The sequence below is a fragment of the Pagrus pagrus genome, assembly GCF_965226575.1.
Source record: "Pagrus pagrus genome assembly, chromosome: 18".
NCBI lineage: Eukaryota > Metazoa > Chordata > Actinopteri > Spariformes > Sparidae > Pagrus > Pagrus pagrus.
In genome coordinates this window covers 9,466,009-9,489,213 of record NC_140202.1, presented here as the reverse complement: position 1 = coordinate 9,489,213, position 23,205 = coordinate 9,466,009, and the positions used below count along the sequence as shown (strand labels likewise).

General features: G+C 42.2%; 1 protein-coding gene across 4 annotated transcripts in view; it reads left to right on the top strand.

The window, feature by feature from the left end:
* Positions 1 to 23,162, top strand: part of LOC311273956 (apoptosis-stimulating of p53 protein 1-like) — a 36,064-nt gene extending 12,902 nt beyond the window's left edge. Inside the window, exons 1-21 of one of the 4 annotated variants that reach the window (XM_084381296.1) lie at positions 2,644 to 2,748; positions 6,423 to 6,518; positions 8,522 to 8,578; positions 8,787 to 8,907; positions 9,523 to 9,602; positions 9,708 to 9,875; positions 9,990 to 10,130; positions 10,208 to 10,403; positions 10,766 to 10,909; positions 14,740 to 14,807; positions 15,116 to 15,323; positions 15,503 to 15,730; positions 15,833 to 16,048; positions 16,165 to 16,315; positions 16,431 to 16,468; positions 16,556 to 16,923; positions 17,155 to 17,292; positions 18,214 to 18,347; positions 18,761 to 18,927; positions 19,029 to 19,228; positions 20,902 to 23,162. In XM_084381296.1, coding sequence (XP_084237422.1) covers positions 2,647 to 2,748; positions 6,423 to 6,518; positions 8,522 to 8,578; positions 8,787 to 8,907; positions 9,523 to 9,602; positions 9,708 to 9,875; positions 9,990 to 10,130; positions 10,208 to 10,403; positions 10,766 to 10,909; positions 14,740 to 14,807; positions 15,116 to 15,323; positions 15,503 to 15,730; positions 15,833 to 16,048; positions 16,165 to 16,315; positions 16,431 to 16,468; positions 16,556 to 16,923; positions 17,155 to 17,292; positions 18,214 to 18,347; positions 18,761 to 18,927; positions 19,029 to 19,228; positions 20,902 to 20,943 — 3,063 coding nt within the window. In that variant the 5' untranslated portion in view covers positions 2,644 to 2,646 and the 3' untranslated portion in view covers positions 20,944 to 23,162. Of the gene's footprint in view, positions 1 to 2,643; positions 2,749 to 6,422; positions 6,519 to 8,521; positions 8,579 to 8,786; positions 8,908 to 9,522; positions 9,603 to 9,707; positions 9,876 to 9,989; positions 10,131 to 10,207; positions 10,404 to 10,765; positions 10,910 to 14,739; positions 14,808 to 15,115; positions 15,324 to 15,502; positions 15,731 to 15,832; positions 16,049 to 16,164; positions 16,316 to 16,430; positions 16,469 to 16,555; positions 16,924 to 17,154; positions 17,293 to 18,213; positions 18,348 to 18,760; positions 18,928 to 19,028; positions 19,229 to 20,901 lie in introns of those variants that run through there. The other 3 variants (XM_084381293.1, XM_084381294.1, XM_084381295.1) reach the window with 3 other exon arrangements.
* The last annotated feature ends 43 nt before the right edge of the window (positions 23,163 to 23,205 follow it).

Sequence of the window (23,205 nt, the reverse complement as noted above, 5' to 3'; positions counted from 1 at the left end):
GTTTTCTTGCTAGCAAATGGCTATCACTTTTTACAGTTGGTGTACAGTTACAAAATAGTATCATGGTAGTTGGTCAGATTTACACGAAATGTAGTCAACAGGATTTTTGTACATGGAGACTAATTGAATTTTTTTCCTCGCTCTCAGAAAGTCATCTTTTGTGCCTGCACCAGGTTTCTTTGACGGATTTATGCACCATATTTATGAACTTTGTTTGCATGGCAGGGAGGATGTGGGTGGATGGTGTATGAAAAACAGGACTGTCACACAAGAATCCAGGGTTTACATATGCTCTATGTTGAGTTTAGGCAACAAAAGCACTTTGGCTAAGGTTAGGAAAAGATTGTGATTTTTGTTGAATATCAATAAAAATCTTTAAAAATCCTACACAGAATTTTCCATTTTAAACTTTTGATTGTCATGATTCGTGCATGTATACACAAATATTATTGATTACATTTCGCCAGTATTTGATGAACTGTCATGATGTTGGCAATCATGACAATTACTGCAAAGTGCCTTGAAAAATCTATTGACACAAGTGTCAGTCAGGTTTAACTGGAATTGCATAATAAAAGCACTAAATAGAGTACACAGTGTGTCTATGTTATCCTGCATATTTAGCCAAATGTCATCAATCTGGATACAAATAACACAACTTAATGCTGTCAAATTTTGTGCAGTGCATACACCAATGTTCAATTGCAAAGTTTATCTGTTCTCCTTGGAGTATCACATGTAAAAAAAAAAAGTCAGGTGACGGTTTAAAAGAAAAAAGTTTCAAGTTCAAAGTAAGTTAACACATGTAACATATTTAACATGTAAGGTGTCTAACGCGATGTAACTTAACTTAACTTAACTTAACTTAACTTAACTTAACTTAACTCATTGTATTCCCAATCCTTTCCTACAACTAACCAAGTAGTTTTGTTGCATAACCCTTACCAAACTTTGACAGTTTCATAACGTTAACACAAGCTGCCTAATTGAATGAAAAAGAAGACCAGTTGGGTGGAAAACCATCAAATCTGGCAACACACATGTCATAGAAATAAAATATTTCAAGTTTAGATTTTGATCCATTATATCTGTGATATGACACGTTTACATTCTGTTGTAAAGTGTTTTTCCTCATTTTTGTTCTCGATGCAAATTTATACTGCAGTTTCTGCAAAATCTGAATATTTTCACATTAAGGAGCTGCCAAATTTCCCAGAATAATTTAAAAGCAGGGAGTTCCACTAGTTTGAATGAATATTAATGTCTTTTGGTGGTGTAAATGCTATGCTATTAAGGGCCTGAACAGAGTCTGAAGGGAACTCGAAAACTTCAAGTTCAAACATATCAGCTTCAGACTTAAAAACCCTGTGAATGGCAATGAAAATGTATTCCAATTTCAATAATACCACTGTTAAATATATGTTATATGTAATCATAAAAACATAAGTAACCGCTTTTAATCATCCTGCATCTCATGTCTGCAAATCTCCAGCCAACACACAGATGACTGCACACAGCAGAACTGGCAGAAACTCAGCTTTCATTACTGAATGTGTGTGTGTGTGTGTGTGTGTGTGTGTGTGTGTGTGTGTGTGTGTGTCTTCATCTGAGTGGGACAGATGTGTGTCTCTTTTATAGAGAAAATGTGTGACGCAGCAGTTAAGTCACATGCCACTGTGTGTGTGTGTGTGAGTGTGTGTGTGTGTGTGTGTGTGTTGCAGAGAGTAAAGCAGAGAAAAAGAGGCAAACAATATGACGCAGCAGGAGTCAGCTGTTACTCTTGTGTCTGTGTGTGCATGCACGTTACATGTCGTGCCGCTGGACGCGTCTGGCAGGAATTTGTGCCACGAGATCGCCGTGCACGCTGCCATTAATCTGCCAGCATCATCACCGTCGCCATCATCTTCCTCATAACGCACATCTGGAGTCGGAGACAAAGGTTGATTGAGAGCAGCTAGTGCCCCATCAGGCTGTGGTGCAGTGATTTCCCTTCTGAGGGAAACTGGGAGAAAGACAGACGAAGATGTGAGGGGAGAGAGGGATAGAGAGAGAGAGAGAGAGAGAGAGGAGATGTCGCTGCAGCAAAAAGCCAGCTGCAGAGGGATGATAATGATTGAGAGAAATGTGGGGACGTAGGGGATTAAGAAGGATGTAGATGTGTAAAAGAAGAAGGAACAAAGGGATGGAGGGAGATTTAGAAACAGATGAGAGGTGTAAGAAGAGAAGGAGGTACAAAAAGAGACAGAGGGAAGGATTGAGGAAAGTATAAACAGCAGATGGATGTGATGATTCTCCATCCGTCTCTGTGGACCAGTTTAACATGTTTGTTTACTGTAGTAATTGAATTTAGTGTCACACTGGGCTTTACACGTCGTATGAGAGCACACCAATGCCGGAGAGAGAGTTTGTATAAGAGAGAGAGAAAGGGGAGGGTGGGGTGGAGGGAGCGTGGGCTGAGCAGGAGAGAGGGAGAGATTGAGGGAGAGAGTGTCGTAAATCACAGCACATCACCGGGCGGACGAGAGGGAAAGTTGTGATAAGGAACGCTCTCCTGTCCCCCTCCCGAGCTCTTCTCTTCCAACCCTCCGGCATCATTTTTCCAGCCGAAACCATAAAGGTCCGCTGTTCCTCTGAAGGGCTGTGAGGATGGAGTGGAATGAGGTGGATTTGGTGCAGGAATTCACTGTTGAAGGACAATGCAGCAAAATTAAAGTCCGCTCCTGCAGGATCACATGGGACAGCCTGCAGGTAAATACAGCACAGCGGGAGGCTGATGGAAAATGGCATGTTAACGTCAGCTGGGGGCTCAGAGCAGCACAGTCTGCAGGATGTTGTAGGCTGCTCCAGAGTGTTAACAGAGTGAGCAGCAGAGTACATGGCAATGACGTTAAGTGTCGGGAAAACTGTTAACTTTTCAGTATCTGTAAGATGCATGTGTTCATTCAAAAGATGGATATCGCAGTGCCAAGAGGATATACGTAAATGAGAGATAACCGAAGGACAACAGTGTAACATCACTGGCATCACTCTTTTGACTGATAAGTGAAACCAGCAGATGACAGTCTTTCACATTAAGGCTTTTAAACCAAGCAAGTCAGCAAGAAGGTTCGCATTTAGTAGAGGGTTCAACAAAATTCAGTTTGTTCACCTTTTTTAATACATCTTTATAATGCAATATACGGAAGCAAAAAGGTATCAGGATTCCAATTTTGCAAGCAACTGAATACCTAGATGAGAAATGTGGTCGCTACCTTTTATTTTTAGTATTGAAATGTAAATACTACTGGATTAATCATTATAGAATGCTTGGTTTGGAAAACCATCCATCTAAACTGATGATGTGGTCTGAACTCACATCTTTTCCACGAGATCATTTCAAATCATTCAACTTCAAAACCTCGATGTTGAATGAGTTTTTCAGGCATTGCAAATTTAGCCAGAGAATTGTTTCCAGTTTGAATATTATTTATCTATTTTATTGTTTAATTTTCTGTTTCAAACCTACAGATATCTTCCCAGTTTTAGGGTGGGGGACTCATACAGTAAATCCCCATACCAATAAATATTCAGTTATAATTCATTTTTACAATCAAGTAAATCCTTTTTAAAATAGCTTAAAACATTCAAATTATCATGGCCTGTCTTTGCTGCCATACAATCATACATCTACAAATGATTATACTGTCTTGTATCATCATATCAATACATTGTATGATGACAGATTAACATTTTTGAAGGTTGTGATCGCCTTATAATGATCAACGTCAGGTGGTCTTGTTTTTACTAATCTATCTATTAACCACTGCATCACTGCTAACAAATATTATAATCACACTGGCACTGTCTGGTCTCTTTTGAGGTGACAGCACTGGAGTGCATTAGCAGGAGATAGGTTTGCATCTGCAGACTCATAACTTCATAATGCACATCAAAATATGGATCTGCAGAATCCCACAAGTCAGCGGTTTGCTAATGACATGTGGCACCCCTGACTGGAAAACCAGCGTAAAGTGCATAGTGTCATCGCCTTAAAGATGATGTAGTCTGTATTATGCTTGAATACTGCGTGTCTGCTTTATTTTTTTTTAAGAATTATGCAAGTCAGCCCAAAGGCAGTGATGAAGCACAGGGTGGCTATCGGACTCATTATTCACTGGAACAGATCTTTAGCTTATATTGCCAGAGTGAGAGTTTCCATTCCCTGAGTCACTATATGGATGGTTGTTTTAATTTATTTCACTGATATCATATCTAAGAGTTGCCATAACCCTTAGGGATCTGTTCAGTGTAATGGGGTTTGACCAGCTCCTCCCTCCCTGGTTTGAAGATTTTTTTGAACATTTGACTAAATTGACTGAAGCCTGCACTCCCTAGTCATTTTCAGACCATTTATCACTCATCTCTGGCTGGAACTGAGTTCCCTGTGATGTTGTTCAAGCCCTTAAACCTTACAGCCTAGACTTTTCAGATCTCAATGATTACAGACCTCTATAATTATCTCCAGCTTCCATCTTCAACTGACGTTTCAGAGCAGTGCTCAACAGACAGTTCGTCACTTACCAAGTTCATCAAGGTTTTAATGAACATAAGTAAAATGTTTTGACAGGGAGTGGTTTTGGACATTAGTTTTAGATGGCAAAGGTTTTTTCAAATGTAATTTTTCATTCCACAATATACTAAATTCAAGTGTATTAGGGGTTGTCAGTGGACTCTGAGGAGATCTCAAAACGTGCACTAATAAAAAATGTTTTTATCTTTTCTGTTAGTCTGGGTGAAGTGACCCTTCACCACTCAAATAAAATACAGGAACTTGTTTCCCACCTGAATCACCATTCCTCATAGTGAGTTTCTTTCTGAGGCAAACACAAACTCCCTCAATTAATTCCTGTTCTTTCATTTGTCCAGGCCAATATTTGTGTATTCTCTCTATGAATTTGCTGCAATCTGGCAGCTTTTGTAGTGTGACGAAGAAGAGCCATACAAATTGACTTATTACGTCTGTGGCATAGATTTAATGCAGAAGCATAGATCAGCCTTTAGTTCAGTTATTTGCACCATAGACCACTTCTCTCTGAGGTGATATAAAGTAAAAGGCACTACAACATGTTTCTGCTTTAACAACTACTTCTTTAAACCTATTAACTCTGGGGTTCCTCAGAGTTTCATTTTAGGCCCTTTGCAGATTCTGTTTACTACTTTAGTTGTTTGCATGTTGACCCAACTGCATTGTATGTTTTGATCATGTACTTTGTGGTAATGTTTTTTGTTCTGTTAGTATTTGGTATTTGTTCCTTCATTTATGTATATACATATGTATGAAATATTCATATACATATATATATATATATATATATATATATATATATATATATATATATATATACACACACACCCTGTAGTACAGCCCATCCAATACAGCAGCATAAATAGCAGTAAAAAGAAGATTATTTTTTGCGCCACCAGCTTTATATCTCTGACTATGTGGTTTGGCACTACTTGACAGCTAAACATACGTATTGACATACAGTTTACAGTATAGTACAGGTGATAGACATTTATATCCTTGAATCCATGTTTTAAATGTATTTATTAGAGCTGCATCTGTTAATTAAAAGAGGATAATTATAATATAATTATGTACCATTTAAGAATATTTAAAATATTAACTGTTGTATTGACTATTAACACAGAGGAGAGTTGAGTTATTTAAAAACTTTTTTCACTCTGTCTGACTGTGCTGCATACTGACAATGAAAGCAACAGACCAGGTGCAGTGTGTGAGTGTTTGTGTGTGTGTGAGTGTGTGTGTGTGTGTGTGTGTTTGTCCATGAATGAACATACACAATAGCAGGATGTGGCTGGGCAGCAACCTTTCATTGTCTGCTAAAGGCATTTCTCTCCCCAGCCCACCCCCTTACACATTACAATCATAGGAATGTTTCTTTTGAAGACCCACAAACACAGCCATATCAACATGTTCCCATGTCAGTCCTCTGATAGTGAAACATGGGACAAATGATAATGTGATCAGATATTTTCCAGCTCATGTTGATGTCGGTGTCACAGGCCTGTAATGACCAGACCAGAGAGGATTCTGGCTATTTTCCCCTTGAACCAATACCATAATTCTGTCACCCTGCCAAGGCCGCCAGCTTCTAGCCTAATAGCATTTCTGTAGCACACTGAAGGTGCTCTGTGACCTAAAGTGTGAGGTGATATGTGTGTGCAGCTGTGCGCTGTAGCCTAGCATTTATCTCCTGTCACTGTTGGGGTTGTCATCTCAGAGATGTGTAAAGGATGGAACCAGAGAGTACGGATACACAAGGGAAGACACAAGCTTTTTCTATGGACATACCCCATTATTACGTGTAACTTTTTTTGTGTGTTCTCATGTGTGTGTGTGTGTGTGTGTGTGTGTGTAGGTTCCCCGTGTGGAGCTGACCCTCTCTGAGCTCCAGGAAATGGCCACGAGACAACAGCAACAAATAGAGACTCAGCAACAGATGTTGGTGGCCAAGGTAACTCATGCACACGCACACACACAGCTGCTGGATGGATTGCCTGTCAGTTAGTGTAAGGTTACCTACATTTGACTCTGTCTGAAAAGGTTGGCTTTGAGGCCGGAGGAGCCTTGGAGGAATTTGTGTGTGTGCGCGCGCACACGCGCGCGCGTGTGTGTGTGTGTAAGGATCAGGGCACATACGTCTTCCTTGGAAACAGGACATGTGATCCAGGTCAGAGGTTTAAGGACATGGTTTTGTGTGTAGGTGTGTGTGTGTGTGTGTGTGTGTGTGTGTGTGTGTGTGTGTGAGAGAGAGAGAGAGAGAGAGAGAGAGAGAAACACAGATCGTGGCAATTCCCACATTAGGAAGTGACCTTTCAGTTGACAGGAAATGAGGTCATCGGGGAGCCACATTTCCTGGGAAGTTGAAGCAGAATTGTACTCCAGGAAAGAGTTAGTAAGGCCTGCCAAAAAAACAAAAAACAAAATCTCTTCAGTATGATGAAACATATAGTCTGAAGCTAACTAAAAATGCTTTCAGCAGGTTTTCAACCACCAACTTTCATTTAGTAAAGTTGGGTTTTTCAAGGCCGCTGATTTGATTATATCTGGCAACTTCACGCTAACATTCAGCATTTTTTAAAAGCAGGAACTTCCCCCGCTACATTCCAGCTATTAAATGCTTCCTTCCAGTGTCTACGTTTATTTATTTCCTATGTATTTCCTCGGCTTGCAGTTTACATCCTCTCAAGATTGATCGAACGCAACATGGATTTACAACTTCCAGGAAAGACTTATCCAAAACAGCTCCTGGCACTCAGAACGTGCACTTTAACTTGTGCACTGTCCACATAATGAAACAAGCTACCGTTTTGTAATGTGTTATTAGCGCGTGTATGTGTGTTCCTAGTGAATGATGGGAGGCTTCTTGCCAACACTCCATTTCCCTCTTCCTCTGTGTGTGTGTGTGTGTGTGTGTGTGTGTGTGTGTGTGTGTGTGTGTGTGTGTGTGACAGAGACACACAGGTCAGCTGTACTATAACAGAGAGAGGTGTAAACTGCCTCAGTCAGCATTACACACCATAGACTTCTCTCTCCCTCTCTCTCTCTCTCTGTTTACTTCTCCCCTCGAGGCATTGTGCTTTACAGAAACGTAACAAAGTTCAGTAATAAGGTTCAGTGTGCACACCTACACAGGTGTTGTCATATACTGGCTAATTGGACCTCTAGTCAGGTGGGTGGAGCAGTGAAGGGAATAAGGGGGGCGTAACAAAGGACATGAGAAAAGCACAGGTGAAACATACGTTGTTAACGTCGGCTCCATTCCATCAAGTGCCCCGGTGAGCTATGAAAAATAAATCAGCATGCCAAACACCAAGGAACCTAAAAAAGAAGCATTAAACCATTCAATGGTATTTGTATGAAATGTCGATCAATTGATGATCACTAGAAACAGTGATCAGAGACAGTGTGTGCTTCTTACAAGGGTAATATTTCTATTATTCTTCTGTGACAGCATCTTTGGCAGTCAGTACAGAGAAATTCTACATTACAACTTGATGAATGTGAAACTTTTGAAACACAGACAGTCTGACAATCTGACAGCACTGGACTTAAAACAAAAAACACAGCATGTCAGACACTGATGAAAAGAGGCGATCCCCCCTGGTGCCCCCACGTTTGAAAAACACCACTAAGTGCCCTCTTGGATGTCCCTATGGTAGATAAACTTTCTAAACAAAACTGTGTTTATGTCAGAAAAAAAAAGAAAAAAAGCTTTCAATGCCCTTAATTGAGAGGCACCATTTGTCCTTGAGGACGATAGAAGAAGGAGGAATGAGGCCTCCTCAATTTTAGTTAAGAGTTAGTTATTATGGGTAGTGACAAACACACTCAGAGAAATCAAGAGTTTTATGGTGAGAGAAATGTTTATAGCAATTAGTCTGACACACTGGGGTCGTATCTGGAAATAACTGAAAATCTAAAAATCTTAAATGTTCTCACCTTTTTGTCTTCCAGGAGCAGAGACTAAGGTATCTTCACCAGGGAGGCAGATCTAACCAAGGACAGACACAGGTGAGGTCCACATATCTGCCTGTCCTCTATCAGTCTTTAGAAATGTTCTTTAAGGCACCAGAGCAGATGTGAACCTTGATGTTACATATATACTGTAGGCAAACCCAAAAGTTAGCTCCACAAAGACGTATATGTTGAAGCCCCATTAGTGTAGAAACTGTATACTATAATAAATAGCTTATGTCTTTTCTCCTTCTCTCTCGCTCAGTCCGAAGCAGAGAAGCTGCAACAGCTGAAGGAGCGGGTGGAGACTCAGGAGGCCAAGCTGAAGAAGATCCGAGCCATGAGAGGACAAGTCGACTACAGCAAACTGATCAACGGAAACCTCTGTAAGCATGGCACACTGAGCACACTGCAGAGAGGATGCCTGTGGATTACAGGCACTTCAGTTTATGACTACATATTAGTGAATCATAACATAGTCTTGCTGATTCAGCATGAGGGCTGAAAATGCGGCTGAAATTCATTCAGCTTAAAATTGTAGAAAGTTCGATTTTCTTCCTTTTTTTGGACTCAGGAGCAGGTTTAGCTGCTAAATATCAAACGTTCAATTCATGGAGAAATGCTCACAGCCTGCATCCTGGAGCTATGCCTTTAAATGAGCCATCAGGACGTCCGTAACACTGTGATGTCACAACTGTACAGTCCCGGCCCTCAGCATTGCCTTGACCACAGCCGTGGTTGCACAGGCAGAGCTGATGTGGAAACACAGGGGGCAGTGCCTGCTCAGGTCTGTGAGAGCTGACTAATCAGTGCAGACTGGGCTTTTCAGGAGGCGGGGCCTTAAAGAGACAGGCACAGGGTGAATAGAGGTGCTGCAGCAGTAGACAGTAGAGCTTTAAAGCTGACCATTTGAACTTAAATGCCACGTTCATGAGCTTAGCAGCAATCTCATGTAACCTAAAATCTTTCAATCTAATTCGTATTTCCTGCTTTGTCTCCAGCTGCAGAGATCGACCATGTTAGCAGCTTGTTTCAGGAGAAGCAGGCAGAGCTGCAGTCTGCTGTGGTCAGAGTCGACCAGGTAACATGGAGGGTTGAGTGAGCTTTCATTATAACAGACACAATCAAGCAAAACTGAGTTTGTGGCGGGCGAGTTGTTGAGTTCTTTCTTAATATTTTTCACCAGTTGACCCAGCAGTTGGAGGACTTGAGGAGAGGACGCCTTCAGCTGCACTCTGTTGCACCAGGTCAGGGGGCACCCACCGGTTCCCAGGGTGCACCCACTGGCCAGAAAGGATCACCCCTGTCTGGTCCTGCAGCCCTGGAACTAAGGAAACTCTACCAGGAGCTGCAGGTAAATCAAACCACGTCATAATCTTCTTAATCGACAAATAAACACATTATTTTGGTCGGAAAATAGTTTTTCAGAAAATGGAGGGTGAATAACTTGTAACGCTGTGTGTTTCAGGCTCGTAACCGTCATAACCTGGAGCAGAGCACCAAGCTGGCCCAGAACAAGGAACTGCTAAACAAGAGGAACGCCCAGGTGACGGTGATGGATCAGCGCATCGGAGACCTGAGAGAACGGCTGCATAAGAAGAAAGCAGAAGTACGCAACTTAACTCTTAACATAGTTAACTTTGACAGCTACTTCAGGTCTAATTCTGTCTGTCTGCACCTCCTCAGCTGAGTCGTATGAATGGAGGAGGCCTGTCCTCCCCTCAGACCTCCTCCCATCCGGGCAGTGGAGTCTCGGGTCGAGTCGCGGCTGTCTGTCCCTACATCCAGGTTCCGGCGGAGGGGAGACAGGAGGTGGGGTACCCACTGCCAGCCGACCCGCCACCCAAACCAGCCCCGCTCAGCCACATCCGCTCCCTCTCAGGTTGGTAGACGTACTAACCCTTTACTTCAGAGTTTCTAGCTGCACTGTCTTAAATCTCTGTCTGGGCTCTAACTCGCTGTCTATTTCCTTTTCCTGTCTGTTGGCTCTTTCTTTTCCTTTTCCCTTCCCTGTTCTTGTTGATGTTACCTTAAATGTGATGTGTTGATGTTATTGGTGGTTTTGTGACGATTGTGTTGTCACCTGTTGATGTCATGGTGGTGGTTGTTGTTGCGAATTGTTCCTGTTTTGTGAAACCGTTTGATGTCATTATGATGGTGTTGGTGTATATATTGTTTTGGTGGTTGTCACTGTCACGGTTGGTGTCTTGTTACTGTCGTTTCGTGGTGGGTGTGGCCATGCAGAGGAGGACAGGAGTGGCATCAGGAAGCCTCCCAGCCAATGGAAAGTGTCAGATTTAGACATCGTCCTGTCAGGCCCCACTGGGGCGTGGGAGGGACCTCGGTCCCCTCAAGGGGGCGACAGTAACAACAGTGAGTCCCTGAAAGGTGCAAGAGAAACTGATGTTAGATTAGCAGCACCTGCTTCCTCACTCACTGTTATGTAGACATTTTCAAAGTGTGTGTGTCCCGGTCTGGGCTGTAGTATGGAGTGTGTCTAACTACAGACAGATGGTCTGGAGAACATAATTGAATCAGCTTCAGAAGGTGACCTCAAAATGTAAAGGTCAAATGTGTAAGGATGCATACATGACATCTGATCACCAGCAGCTGCTCAGCGTTAGGGAGTCCAACATAAGAAAATAAACTGGACGCAAACCCCAGTCTGGACTCACATTCAGTTATTCCTTCATGTTTTTCCACCTGGTGTGAGAAAGTCAATGGCAGTAAAAACAAATTCATCATCTTCAGCTCCAGTTTCAAAGTTAGAAAACTAATTTTGCTGACAAATTTTCAAATAACTGTCTTATATATAAAAAAATTTTTTTAATTTGAACTTGAAAAAGGGAACGACGACAACGATTAAAAGAAAAAAAGAAAATGTAAAGAAACAGAGTTTTATGTTTGGTCAACACCAAAGACGGAAAGAACCAAGGGTCAGTGTAATAACTCACTGACTCAAAGGAATAGTTTGGCATTTTGGCTTATTAACTTTCTTTCTGAGAGTAGATGAGAAGAGACCACTCTAATGTCTTCTTGATGGGTTGTGTACCAGACGGGATATTTTTTTCCCCAGAAGAGCGAAGGCGTGACCCGCCCTGCTCGCTGCTTCACTAACTCCTCATGCCTTAACCTAACCAACCCAGTACCAGCCAATCATTCGCAGAGTAGGGTGGGTCATCACTTCGCCAACGTGGGAAAATAATATATAGACGTACTGCACTACATCTTTGGCAGGCAAAGAGACTTCCTGGTGTACCATAGAAGCCATCAGTGAGTTGTAAAGGTGCTGGACGATGGATATTGTTACCTTGGACGGAGCTAAGCTAGCTGTTCCCCCTTATTTACAGTCTGTCACATGGCCTCATAAATACCATAGTGACATTAGAGTGGTATCAAACTTTTCATGTCAGTGTAGTTCACTAAACCTTTTTCTCTAACATGGCCCATTATTTAATCTAGTTAATAATCACCCTTACTTAACTTTTTAGTGTCAATAGCTAATCTAGAGTGAGCCTTGTGAACATAACACAGCCTTGTCTCATTAACCGCTGATCGTGCTACGTCAGGCCATAATCATCGTGCAGTATGCCAGTCAGAAAGACACTTGTCTTGTTTATAGTAATATATCAGTACACCCCAGCTGGAAGTAGCAGAACTTTTCGTCTCACTTATTTTAAGTGCTCAGTACAAACAATGTGCCTTGAAACAGCTCTCATACAAATCCCATTGTGTCCTTGTATGCCAGAGCAAATGCCACAGCTCTATTTATTATCCCAGCTTATGTAATGTGGAAACTATACAGTCTACTGTGCAGGGAGCCACGACAGATTAATGAAATTAAGTCTAAGACACGCTAACTTGTAGCTATATAAAGTCTGTTTGTTTTTGTGTGTTCTGTGTGTATATTTTAGGTGAGGGGGGTTATGGGGTCATGGCAGCTGCTGTCACTGTTATCAGTTATCAAAGTCTCACAAATGTAATGTATATCTCTTATATTGTATGAATGCTGATACAGTATATGCATTGCCAATGGCATGAATCATTTAGTGATTCATTGAAAATCCACACAATTAAGAGAAATGGTTTCATATTCACCTGACTCATACAAAAATTGGGAAGAAAGGGGTAACACAACCCAAGAGCCAGGGTTTCTGAAACTAAATCTCCTGTTACGAATGTTGCATAGTAAACGATCAGCAGGACAGGCTTCAGATATCCTGGAGCTTCTGTTATTGAAAAACATTATCAGATGGATAACAGACAACATTTTTTTACTGGTCCTGTCAGTGGTGTGTACCTGCAATGTGATAGGTCTAACAGCTAGGTTGATTACAGCACATAGTATTAAATGTAGTATTGATTAATCCTTAAAGGTGTAATACAAACCAAGAATTGGCCACCTCTCGAACTCCAAACACCTAAGGGACGTCATATCAGCAGAGTAAGCTCTACATGTAACTGCTGCTAACGGTATTATGAAAAAGGATGGGCTGGGGCTAGCTGGTCACCATGCTAACTTCAGTGGATATCTCTGTAACACATCATGACTCTCATTTATTTGCATTCTGTTGATAATCTTAGATCATTCTCAAATGTTTTAAACTTAAATTCTTACATATTGCACCTTTAGATACTTATAGATATTGTTGGAACATTTCAACATTTTTGGGTAATTTTTGAAAATGCCAAGAGTTAGATAACAAGATGATTACCACTCTCATTTCTGTACACTTTGGGTGCATTCACTCTTGGCCCAGTTGCTCTGTACCGTGCCGAAGCACCATTGTCCCTCAACCCCAGCCCCAGTTAGATGGCTGGGTTTCTTGATTATGCAAGGCGGCGTCTTACTTCCAGACAGAGTCAGAGTAGCTCCTTTCTCCTCCTTACAGTCTTCATGCTAAGCTAAGCTAATCAGTTTAATGTTTAGCGGACAGATATGCGAGTGACATTGGTTTTCTAAACTAACTCGTCCAAAATTTTGACCTATTCCTTTAATCCTAACTAAGTGACACACTTGAGACAGCATATATAAATATGATTCATCATGTTTTCTGCTTATTGAGAGCTTTACAGTTGAGCTCTGAAATACATTAAGCGTCTCCAAGAAGAGGCTTGGGCTTCCGAAAACCATGAACCTGCATTTTTGCACCAGGGCGTCCAGTGATGCTGCCTGTTCTGTAAACGGTACTGTCGTTCCTCCACAACACGAGTGACTTCTAATCTGAGCTCTCAGGCAGATAGCCAAGTTTCCACCTCGCACACACACAGAGCTGGCTGTTTCCTGACGTGACTTTCCTCTTCCTGAGGTCAGCAGGTTACAACAGCAGTCAACGGTCTCACAGCACAGCTGAACTGACTGCAGGGTTCTAAGCTTTAACAGTTAATCAGTATTTGTCTGGTACGTGCCAGAACTGTGACGCAGCTGTGCCGCAGCTAGACCGAACGGTTAGGTAACAGCTTAAAATTATACTTAGACAATGGACACTGAACTGTAGCCAACTGTAACATGTAGTGGAAGTTTAACGTCTCACAATGGACTTTTGAAAATTATTTTTAGCTAGCTTTTTCAACTAAACCTTGACTGCCAGTCCTTGTGGCAGTTGTTCCACCACTTTAGAAACCACAGCTCTGCTTTGTTTTCAGCGCTAATGAGCAAACGTGAGCATGCAATCACTCAGAACTAAGAGGTCACGTTAAACATTACCTGCTCAACATGTTAACATTAACAGCCTGACAGTGCTTTTGATTAATATTTTGTAAGCATGGTCATAGACAGACAATAATGGAACCAGTATCAGTCTTAAAAACGTCTGCTTTATTTTATATGGAAGTAGGTGGGTTAAACTGCTGTGAAACTGTGTAGCATTAAGCTAGGCCACTGACCTGCAGGACTGTCACAAGTAACCAAGTCAGCCAGTTATAGTCTTTTTTACGGATTTATTTTTATTATTATCAGATACAGATGTTACCATGACAACAACTACACTATCCACAATATTTTGGATATTGTACCAGATCCCTTCCAGTCTCTTCTCAGTATAACGTAATAAACTAACCTTTATACCACCATGTCACCCTCTCTAACTTCACCTTACCTCACCTTTCCTTTCCTTTTTTTTTTTTTGCCATTTTCCCTCCCGTCTGTGTCTGTTTTTGAATCTTCCTCTCCTTCCGCTTTTCCTGGTGTAATCTGTGTTCCCTCTCTCTCTGTTTAGCTAATGAAGCATCATGGCCTAGCATCAGTAAGAGTGTGTCGGATTGGAAGACCAACAGTCCAGAACAGGTAATAGTGAAAGTTACCATGAAAATAGTCATTCTCATATATTATTTCTACCGAATGATATTATAGAAACAATAGGGGGCCTCCTTCAGGTCATTTAAGGGCACCCTGGGTCCTACGTTTAAGACCAGTGCAGTAGATGGATGCCTGAACTTCTCAACTTAAAAATAAATATCTTTGGGAGAAAAATCTCCTTCTCAAATAGTCATGCAGGTTTTCACAGAAAATTAGGTTATGCAGTCAGGCTTTAGAGAAATCTTTTTCCAATTCTGTCTCTCTTTCCTCATCTCGACGTCTCTCCCTCCTCTCAGCATCCCTCTGGTTATGGTACCTACCCCAGTGCCACCCACCAGGCGGCAGGGCATCACTGTGCCACCAGCTCCCTGCCCCGCTCTGCCCCTGGTACACTGGGCTGGCCCCGATCTAGTGGCGCAAATGCCACCTCATCTTCCTCTTCATCATCCTCCTCTTCGCAGCAAATACAGCATCGGATCTCTGTCCCTCCGAATGCTAGCCAAGGTAATTTAAAGAATAACTTGGCAGCAGGGAGAAAGGCTGCTTTCCTGTTCATGCCACATAACAACACTCAAAATATGTCACACCCTCTCTATTTTAGGGGAACTAAATGATGAATGAGTGGGATTAAGTTGTAATTAAGTGTAAACTGTGTATTTTCCCGACCCTGCCTCTACTGTTAGGCCCTGACACCACCTCCCAACCCTCTCCCTTGTCCCCTCAAACAGAGCGAACAGACCCCCCACCAGCAGTGGCGGTTCGTCCCTATGTCCCGGACCACCCCTCCAGGCCCCAGTCTCCCAGAAAGGGCCCCCCCACCATGAACAGCAGCTCCATCTACAGTATGTACCTCCAGCACCCTCAGGCCAAAAACTATGGCTCTCTCAGCAACAGGACAACTGTCAAAGCAGGTAATTTAACAGCAGATTGAAATATTTTTTTTACAGATGACTGATTCATGTACAGACAAATGATAACGTATATTTCTGTGCCGTTGTCCTCTCTCTCCATAGTCTACGGTAAACCCATCCTCCCCACCTCCTCCAACTCTCCATCCCCTGTACCTTTTCTCCACGGAGGAGGAGGAGTAGCAAGAGCAGGAGGAGAGGATGTTACGGATAAAGACAGAGGGAAAGGAGGAGGCGAGAGCAGTGATGGGCAAATCCTGCCTCCACCCAGCGTGGACAACATCCCGCGTCCCCTTAGTCCCACTAAGCTCACCCCAGTTGGTATGTACCAGAGGATCGAGTTAACCCCACCAGTGCGCCGTCATGAATTTACTCTAGTTCCAAGTGTCCTTCGCCTACAGAATTGTGGTCAAACGTATTTCGATTTCCCACCACAGCCCACTCCCAGCTACGCTATCAGAGTGACGCTGACCTGGAGATCCTCCGCCGACGCCTCAGCAACGCTCCGCGACCCCTGAAGAAACGGAGCTCAATCACTGAGCCTGAGGGACCACAGGGGCCGAACATCCAAAAACTACTGTACCAGAGGTCTGTGCTACTGAGAACTGTGCCCCGACATGAAAACAAATCATTTTTAAGTGAAATAATAATCAATCAAGGCAGCAACAGCTTGGTTATAACTGATTTCTGTTGTGTTGTGCAGGTTTAACACGTTGGCGGGAGGCATGGAAGGAGGCTCAGGTAAGACACTGTGATATAATGACACGGCCTAGCATCTTTATAGTATTTCCCATTGATGTCAACTGTCTGTTTCATTCATAATTCCAGGAAACACTTTCTACCAGCCAGACTGCATTTTGGGTGACATGGACAACATCCACTCAGCAAACGGGAATGTACCATCCGGTGACAAGCCCGTCAGCATGGCAACCACGGAGGCCGAAGGTCAAAACCTGAACTCTGGCTCCCGCCGATTGTCCCCTCCTTCTGTTGCCATAGAAACAGCCACGGAGACGACAGCAAAAACAGAAATCACCAATAACGTGTCTCCATCAACCCAACCCAGCCCATCCCCTGCACCTGATAGGCCAGAGGACCAGAACAATAACAACCAGAGAGGGTCGAGTCCCACACACAACTCTGTGGGCCACACCTCCCCTTCTCCATCGCCTCCCGCTCCACCCTCACTGCCGAAGGTAGGCACAGACGATAATTACACCTAAGCTGGAGTACACACAGGCTTCTGTTTGCTAAAATAGACACTCATAATTCTTCTCCGAGTATTTTCTTTTATTGTGTTCCCCTTTGAAATCTGTTGCTGCTAACCCAAACATAATAAGTGTTCCCTCTGAAAGCTAATGTGCTGACTTGGCAATTCCTGTTCTGCACCGTCAACACTTTTTGGTCTCTCTCCCCGTGTGCTGCAGGTGAAGCGAACCAACCTGAAGAAGCCGTCGTCGGAGCGAACAGGCCACGGCCTCAGGGTCAAGTTCAACCCTCTGGCTCTACTGCTGGATGCATCGTTAGAGGGAGAGTTTGACCTGGTGCAGAGGATTATATATGAGGTATCAGATTATGTTGTTGTTCTTAGAAAGTTTGAATGTGAATCTGAACTGTGTGTGCTGTTTTGGTCATAAGCCTCATACATTTTCTGTTATAAAACATCCAAAAGCAGAAATCTTATCATGAAGGTCTGTGGTCTGATTTGTCAGTTCAGGGATGCTTGGCGTGTTGGGAGGTGGTATGAAAACACAAAATTCTTGGAAAATGTAGGGAGGTTAGTGTAATCTCACCAGAGAATCTCCTGTTGAACCCCAAAATGTTGGGCCGTCTTTCAGGCAGCTCTGAATATCACTTTCTGCTTTTGATACATGTGTGTGTTGAATGAGGAAACACACCACCTTATGCAAGAGAAGAATATCTGTACATGCCAACAATGACTGAACACCCACGCACAGATTTCCTCGACAGATCTGCCAATAACCAGAAGATCTTGAAGCTTTTCAATACCTTCATGACAAAACCTACTCAGTATATGTTTGATCCTCAAGAGCTCTGTCAGGGGAGCGGTGGTCTCTGTTGTCAGGTGTGCAAAGTTACTGTTGAGTACTCGCATTCTGTGTTTTACAGCAACACAAAGCTACTGAGAACAAAGCCTTAGATCTGTAAAAGGCAAACTCCCATCTATCCCTGACAGCTTTCACTTGGAGACTGGACAAAAGTGCTTACTGAATCTCCAAACTGCAAACTGTAGCTGATATTCTCAAGGAAACATTCACATCAAGAACATCTCGGTTTGACATCCTCGTGCCCCGAGGCAGAAAGATTCAAAAACTCCACAGCTTCCAAGCTGTTCACAAAAGGTTGCTTTATCACAGTGAATTTAGTCACGTGGCTCTTCTGTTGTGTTCTCCAACTTACAGGTTGCTCATGGTTTCACTCTAATCAGTCCAATACCCATGTTTATTTTCTCATTGTCTCTGTAGGTTGAAAATCCCAGTATGCCTAATGATGAAGGCATAACTCCTCTTCATAACGCAGTCTGCGCCGGCCATCACCACATTGTTAAGTTCCTGCTGGACTTTGGAGTGAATGTAAACGCAGCTGACAGTGACGGATGGTGAGTACCTTCAGTCGGCTCGTCTGTCATGTAACGGTCCAGACTAATAACAGAACAGAGGCTGCTGAAGGACTCGGGTGTGTTTGTGAAATGAACACGCTCTGTGACAGCGATACTGGAGCTCAGCTCACAGGCAACAATGAGAGAGATAATTGCATTTCTAAATTCAGTTTCGACTCAGCTGCCTCCGCAGTATTGAAGGAAGAGATTACCAAGGGTAATGAGGATCTGCATTCAAGTTTCGTCATTTATTTCATTCATGTTTTGCCAGCCTGTTTCCTAATGATGTTAATTGAGTTTGCCAGATTAGATTTTTGTCACAACATCTTTGTCCTTTCTTGACCAGAGGTGAATGAACCTACCTAGCAGAGGAATGTCTAAGTCTGTCATATTTCACTGTTGTCCCCCTCCAGGACTCCTTTGCACTGCGCAGCTTCATGTAATAGCGTCCACCTCTGTAAGATGCTGGTGGAGTCGGGGGCTGCCATTTTCGCCACAACAATTAGTGACGTCGAAACAGCAGCAGACAAATGCGAAGAAATGGAGGAGGGCTACACACAGTGTTCTCAGTTCCTCTATGGTAGGTTTATAGACAGGCAGTCAGTAAACTTGTCATGTGACAATTACAAGCTCTACTCAAAGCGGCTTCATTTAACACTGACTTCTCTATGTCTCTCCCAGGTGTACAAGAAAAGTTGGGTGTGATGAACAAAGGTTTAGTCTCCTCTCTCTGGGACTACACAGCCCAGCAGGCCGACGAGCTGTCGTTCAACGAGGGGGACGCCCTCACCGTGCTGCGCCGCCGCGACGACACAGAGACAGATTGGTGGTGGGCACGGCTTAACGACCGCGAGGGATACATACCCAGAAACCTGCTCGGGGTGAGAGAACAGAAGACATTACAACAGTCATCTTTTCATAAATGTGTGCTCATATAGAGCCTGAGCCACTTAAATGACTGCCACAGAAGTTAGCATCACTCATTTTGTGTAAAAGATTCATAACCATGCAACACCAGTTGGTGATCCATGTAGCCAAATATGGAAATAAACAAGCAGTATAGTTCTTGTATTGCAGTGTAGGAAAAGTAAGTCCCAGTGTGATAATGAAAAGAAATGTGAGATTGAACATAACACTGGCTACTCACCTCACATACTTGCTCACAGTATGTATGCTAGTGTGCTAACATTTGTCACCTGCATACACTTGTCTTGTCTTTTTGGTTTTAGAGAGGCTAAAAACAGCACTATCTAATTTCTCAAGTTGTAAATTACTATATTTAAAATATTGCTCTTACTACAGCTCCACACATACCTCTTCCCTGCTAGTTACAGTTGCTAAGCAATGATTGGTCAGTGTCAAAACACACCCAAAAAAAAAAACATTTCAAAGAATGCAATATATATGGTTTATATAGTAACCAGACCTTTGATTATGTCACCATAAAGTGGGTAAAAGAAGTTATTCTAATAACTAATTCTTCACAAAATACATTTCATTTTAAGTAAGCGTACGTTGAGCATACTTCTGAACAGTGTAAATTTGATGTACGGATCAAACTTTGGCCCAGGAATGAAAGAAGAGACGCAATCGGTGATCTGGATTCTATGGAAGCTCATTTCAGCCAGTTAAAGGAAACACAAAAAAAGATGAAAACTTAGCTTGAAGATAAAAAATATTCCCATGGTAAGTAATTATTATGAGATTAAAAGTCAAACTTATTAGTTAAAAAGTCAGAATTATTAGGGAAATTTTGACTTTTATCTCAATATTGACTTTTTTCCATAATTTTGACCTTTTTTTGTCATGATGCTGACTTACCATGGTAACACTTTTTGTCATCAAGCTTAGTTTTCATCTTTTTTGGTTTTCCTTTAGCTGGTAGAAATGGGCTTCCACCGGGATTCTGAATTTCCATCTCTAGATGATTATTCTTTTAGAACCATATTTATGAAACTAGTAGCTAACACCATATAGCACTTATCCTACATTCTTAAGGGAATGTTTACCAGATGAATACATCTATTGTTGAGTATCGGCTCCAACCCCTGCAAACTTTTACTGATAAGCAGTTGTAGATAATGAATGGATAGATTGATGGATGTGAAGGTGAAGCAAGAAAATTCATTACGCCGTCCAATAATGCATACTTCTTAGAGAAGCATTATTGGACAGGGCTTGTGCTCCTGTGTCATTTAAGCCTCAGGGATTACAGTGTGTACACGCTCCATAATGCTCAGAGCTCAATTATTGCAAATAGTAAAGCCAGACCATATACAGTCGCTTCAATAAAACTGGCCATCACCTTGAGGCTGCAACTGTATACCATGCTGCCACCGTGTAAAAGATAACTGCGTGTTGCATTTCTGTACTTACTCACATTTGTTCAGTGAATTGATTGTTCACTGTGATTCACCAGAGGAAACAATGTAATAAATGGTAACTTTATTTCCACCAAGTGTCTTACAGTCTGCCTTCATGATGTTCAGGCACCTTGAGAACAATGTTAACATCATGTAGTGACCCTGCCCTCCATCTCTCTTCCTCTCTCCAGCTGTATCCAAGGATCAAACCCAGACAACGCTCACTGGCATGAAGCCCAGATCAGGAGCCATGTGCACACTCACAGAGGGCGCATGCACACAGTGAAGAAGAGGAGCAGCAGCAGCATGTGGGAGGAGACATTAGCCGAGAAAGAAGGAAAAACAATGGAGGTAGTCGGGAGGAATGACTACCTCCATCGGAAACAAACATGGAACTCGCAACTCCAATGAAGCAACTTTTCTTCCAGTTTGTTTGGATGTAATGCTAGAATCACAGAGCCACTTTATGCTAGAGTCATGATATGCTTTCACTGAGTTGCTGCAGCTGAAAGGAATTGTCTGAATCTTACTTCGAGCAACAGTAGCTTGGCAACTTCACATGAGTTCAGCCGCATGAGAGAAGCTGAACAGAAAAAAACGTAAAATTATCTCATTTGGTTGCATCTTTGAGTTCTTCCAGAAAGCTCTCGCAGACATTTACCCAAATAATCCCGACCTTTGAATGCTACTTTATTTTTGTATGGTGTTAATTAACAAAAGCACCCACATGGATCCTCATGAAGTCAACAGCAAAGTGATGAGCTCTCTGTCGATGGACATAGTATGTTGTTACCTTCACACTGTGTGGTGTGAGGATTTAAATGCAGTATATTCACAGGCTGGATCAGGTGATATTTTGTGCAAGAGATGAAGTTGGAGAGATGAAAGTGAGAAGAGAGAACAGGGAGTGTAACTCTGAATGTGTGTTAAGGAAAGAAATTCAGGCTTTGTCAGGTTGTTTACAGGGCAGCTATTAGCAGTGCAAACCACAAGACCAAGAAGCAGGATCCAGCAAGCTTTTGATGCATGGTGGCTGAAGTCCACATCATCCCACATGAGAACAAGATACTGACAATAAAAATGTTATGGCATGGTTAAAGAGAGGGGTTTGAACTGATATCAGAAGAATTCTGATTTCACAACATCTACGAATCATTACCGATGTCTCAATGCTTTACTATTGTGTGTTTATGTTGACTCAGCACTGATGCATGGTGTCATATTAACATCTGTTCAACTGCAAAATGTTTGCTGCTGGATGAGAAGAAGGAAAACAAGAATGTGTGAAGTGAATTTGTGAGACCAAAGTACCAAAGGGTTTAGAGAAGAAGAAGGGAGAGGAGGAATTGACAAAACATAGCAATATTCTCCATTAACACTTAAAGGTGCAATATGTAAGAATCGGCCACCTGTCAAATTCATACTCAAAACAAATTAAGGGGGAGCATGTACTGTATCATCAGCCTAACTGCTAACTGCTGCTAACTGTAGCTGCAGTTAGTTTGTTAGCTCAGTTGGCCATGCAGCTAATGGTTCAGACTGTGAGCTCGGAGATCAGGGGAGTGTTTGCATTTACGCCGCTAACACAGGATTTTAGGACTGGGACAGGTCGAGGCTAGCTAGTTAGCCTGCTAACCTCAGTAGATATCTCTGCTACACAATACATCGATGTCATAATGTCAGAATTGGTATTTCTTCACATTCTGTCGTCAACTCAAATGCTTACACATTGCCCATTTATTTACCAGTCCAGACCTGGGCCTGGCACATATTGGTCATCATATTGGAGCTCTAAAACTAAAAATATGGTAAAGCAGTGTCCCCCATCTACCACAGTCTCAGTGTTTCAGTCCTCTTAAATACATCACATAAAAGCTGCCGTGGCTAATCTGTGTTTTCTTCAAAGTCAAGACACAGATTGTCAGAACAAACCAGGCCTCACGCTGCCACATTTCAAACAAAGGTTGAGAATATAGTGTATACATTATCCCTGCTGGGCGAACTGCTTTAGTGTTCAAATGGGGCTAAATCAGCCTAAAGCGAATGAAGAATCTCAAGTGTGAAAACAACATTCTTCAAGTGTCATCTCGGATTTTTTTTCTTCAGATTTACACATTTCAGTAGTTGTATGAAATGTATTATTCTCCTGGTTTGTTGTTTGTTTGTTTTCTATTATTATTATTATTATTATTATTATTATTATTATTATTATTATTAGACACATTGCTCTTGTTTCTCTTTCTGTCACTCATTGCTGCCACCCAATGGACAGGAAGGTTTTGACACAAAGCGTCATGTCCTTTAACACTTGCTGTGTAAAATATGAAGCAATAAGTAGAGTGATGTGTAATGGCACATCGGTCTGAGGAGTGCAAACCATGACTTTGTGTATATGCGACCTGTAACTACTCAACTCATGTACATACAATAATAATAAAGATATTATAATCCATGCAGACGATCAACGCTGTGGCTGTGACTCACTCACTCAATTC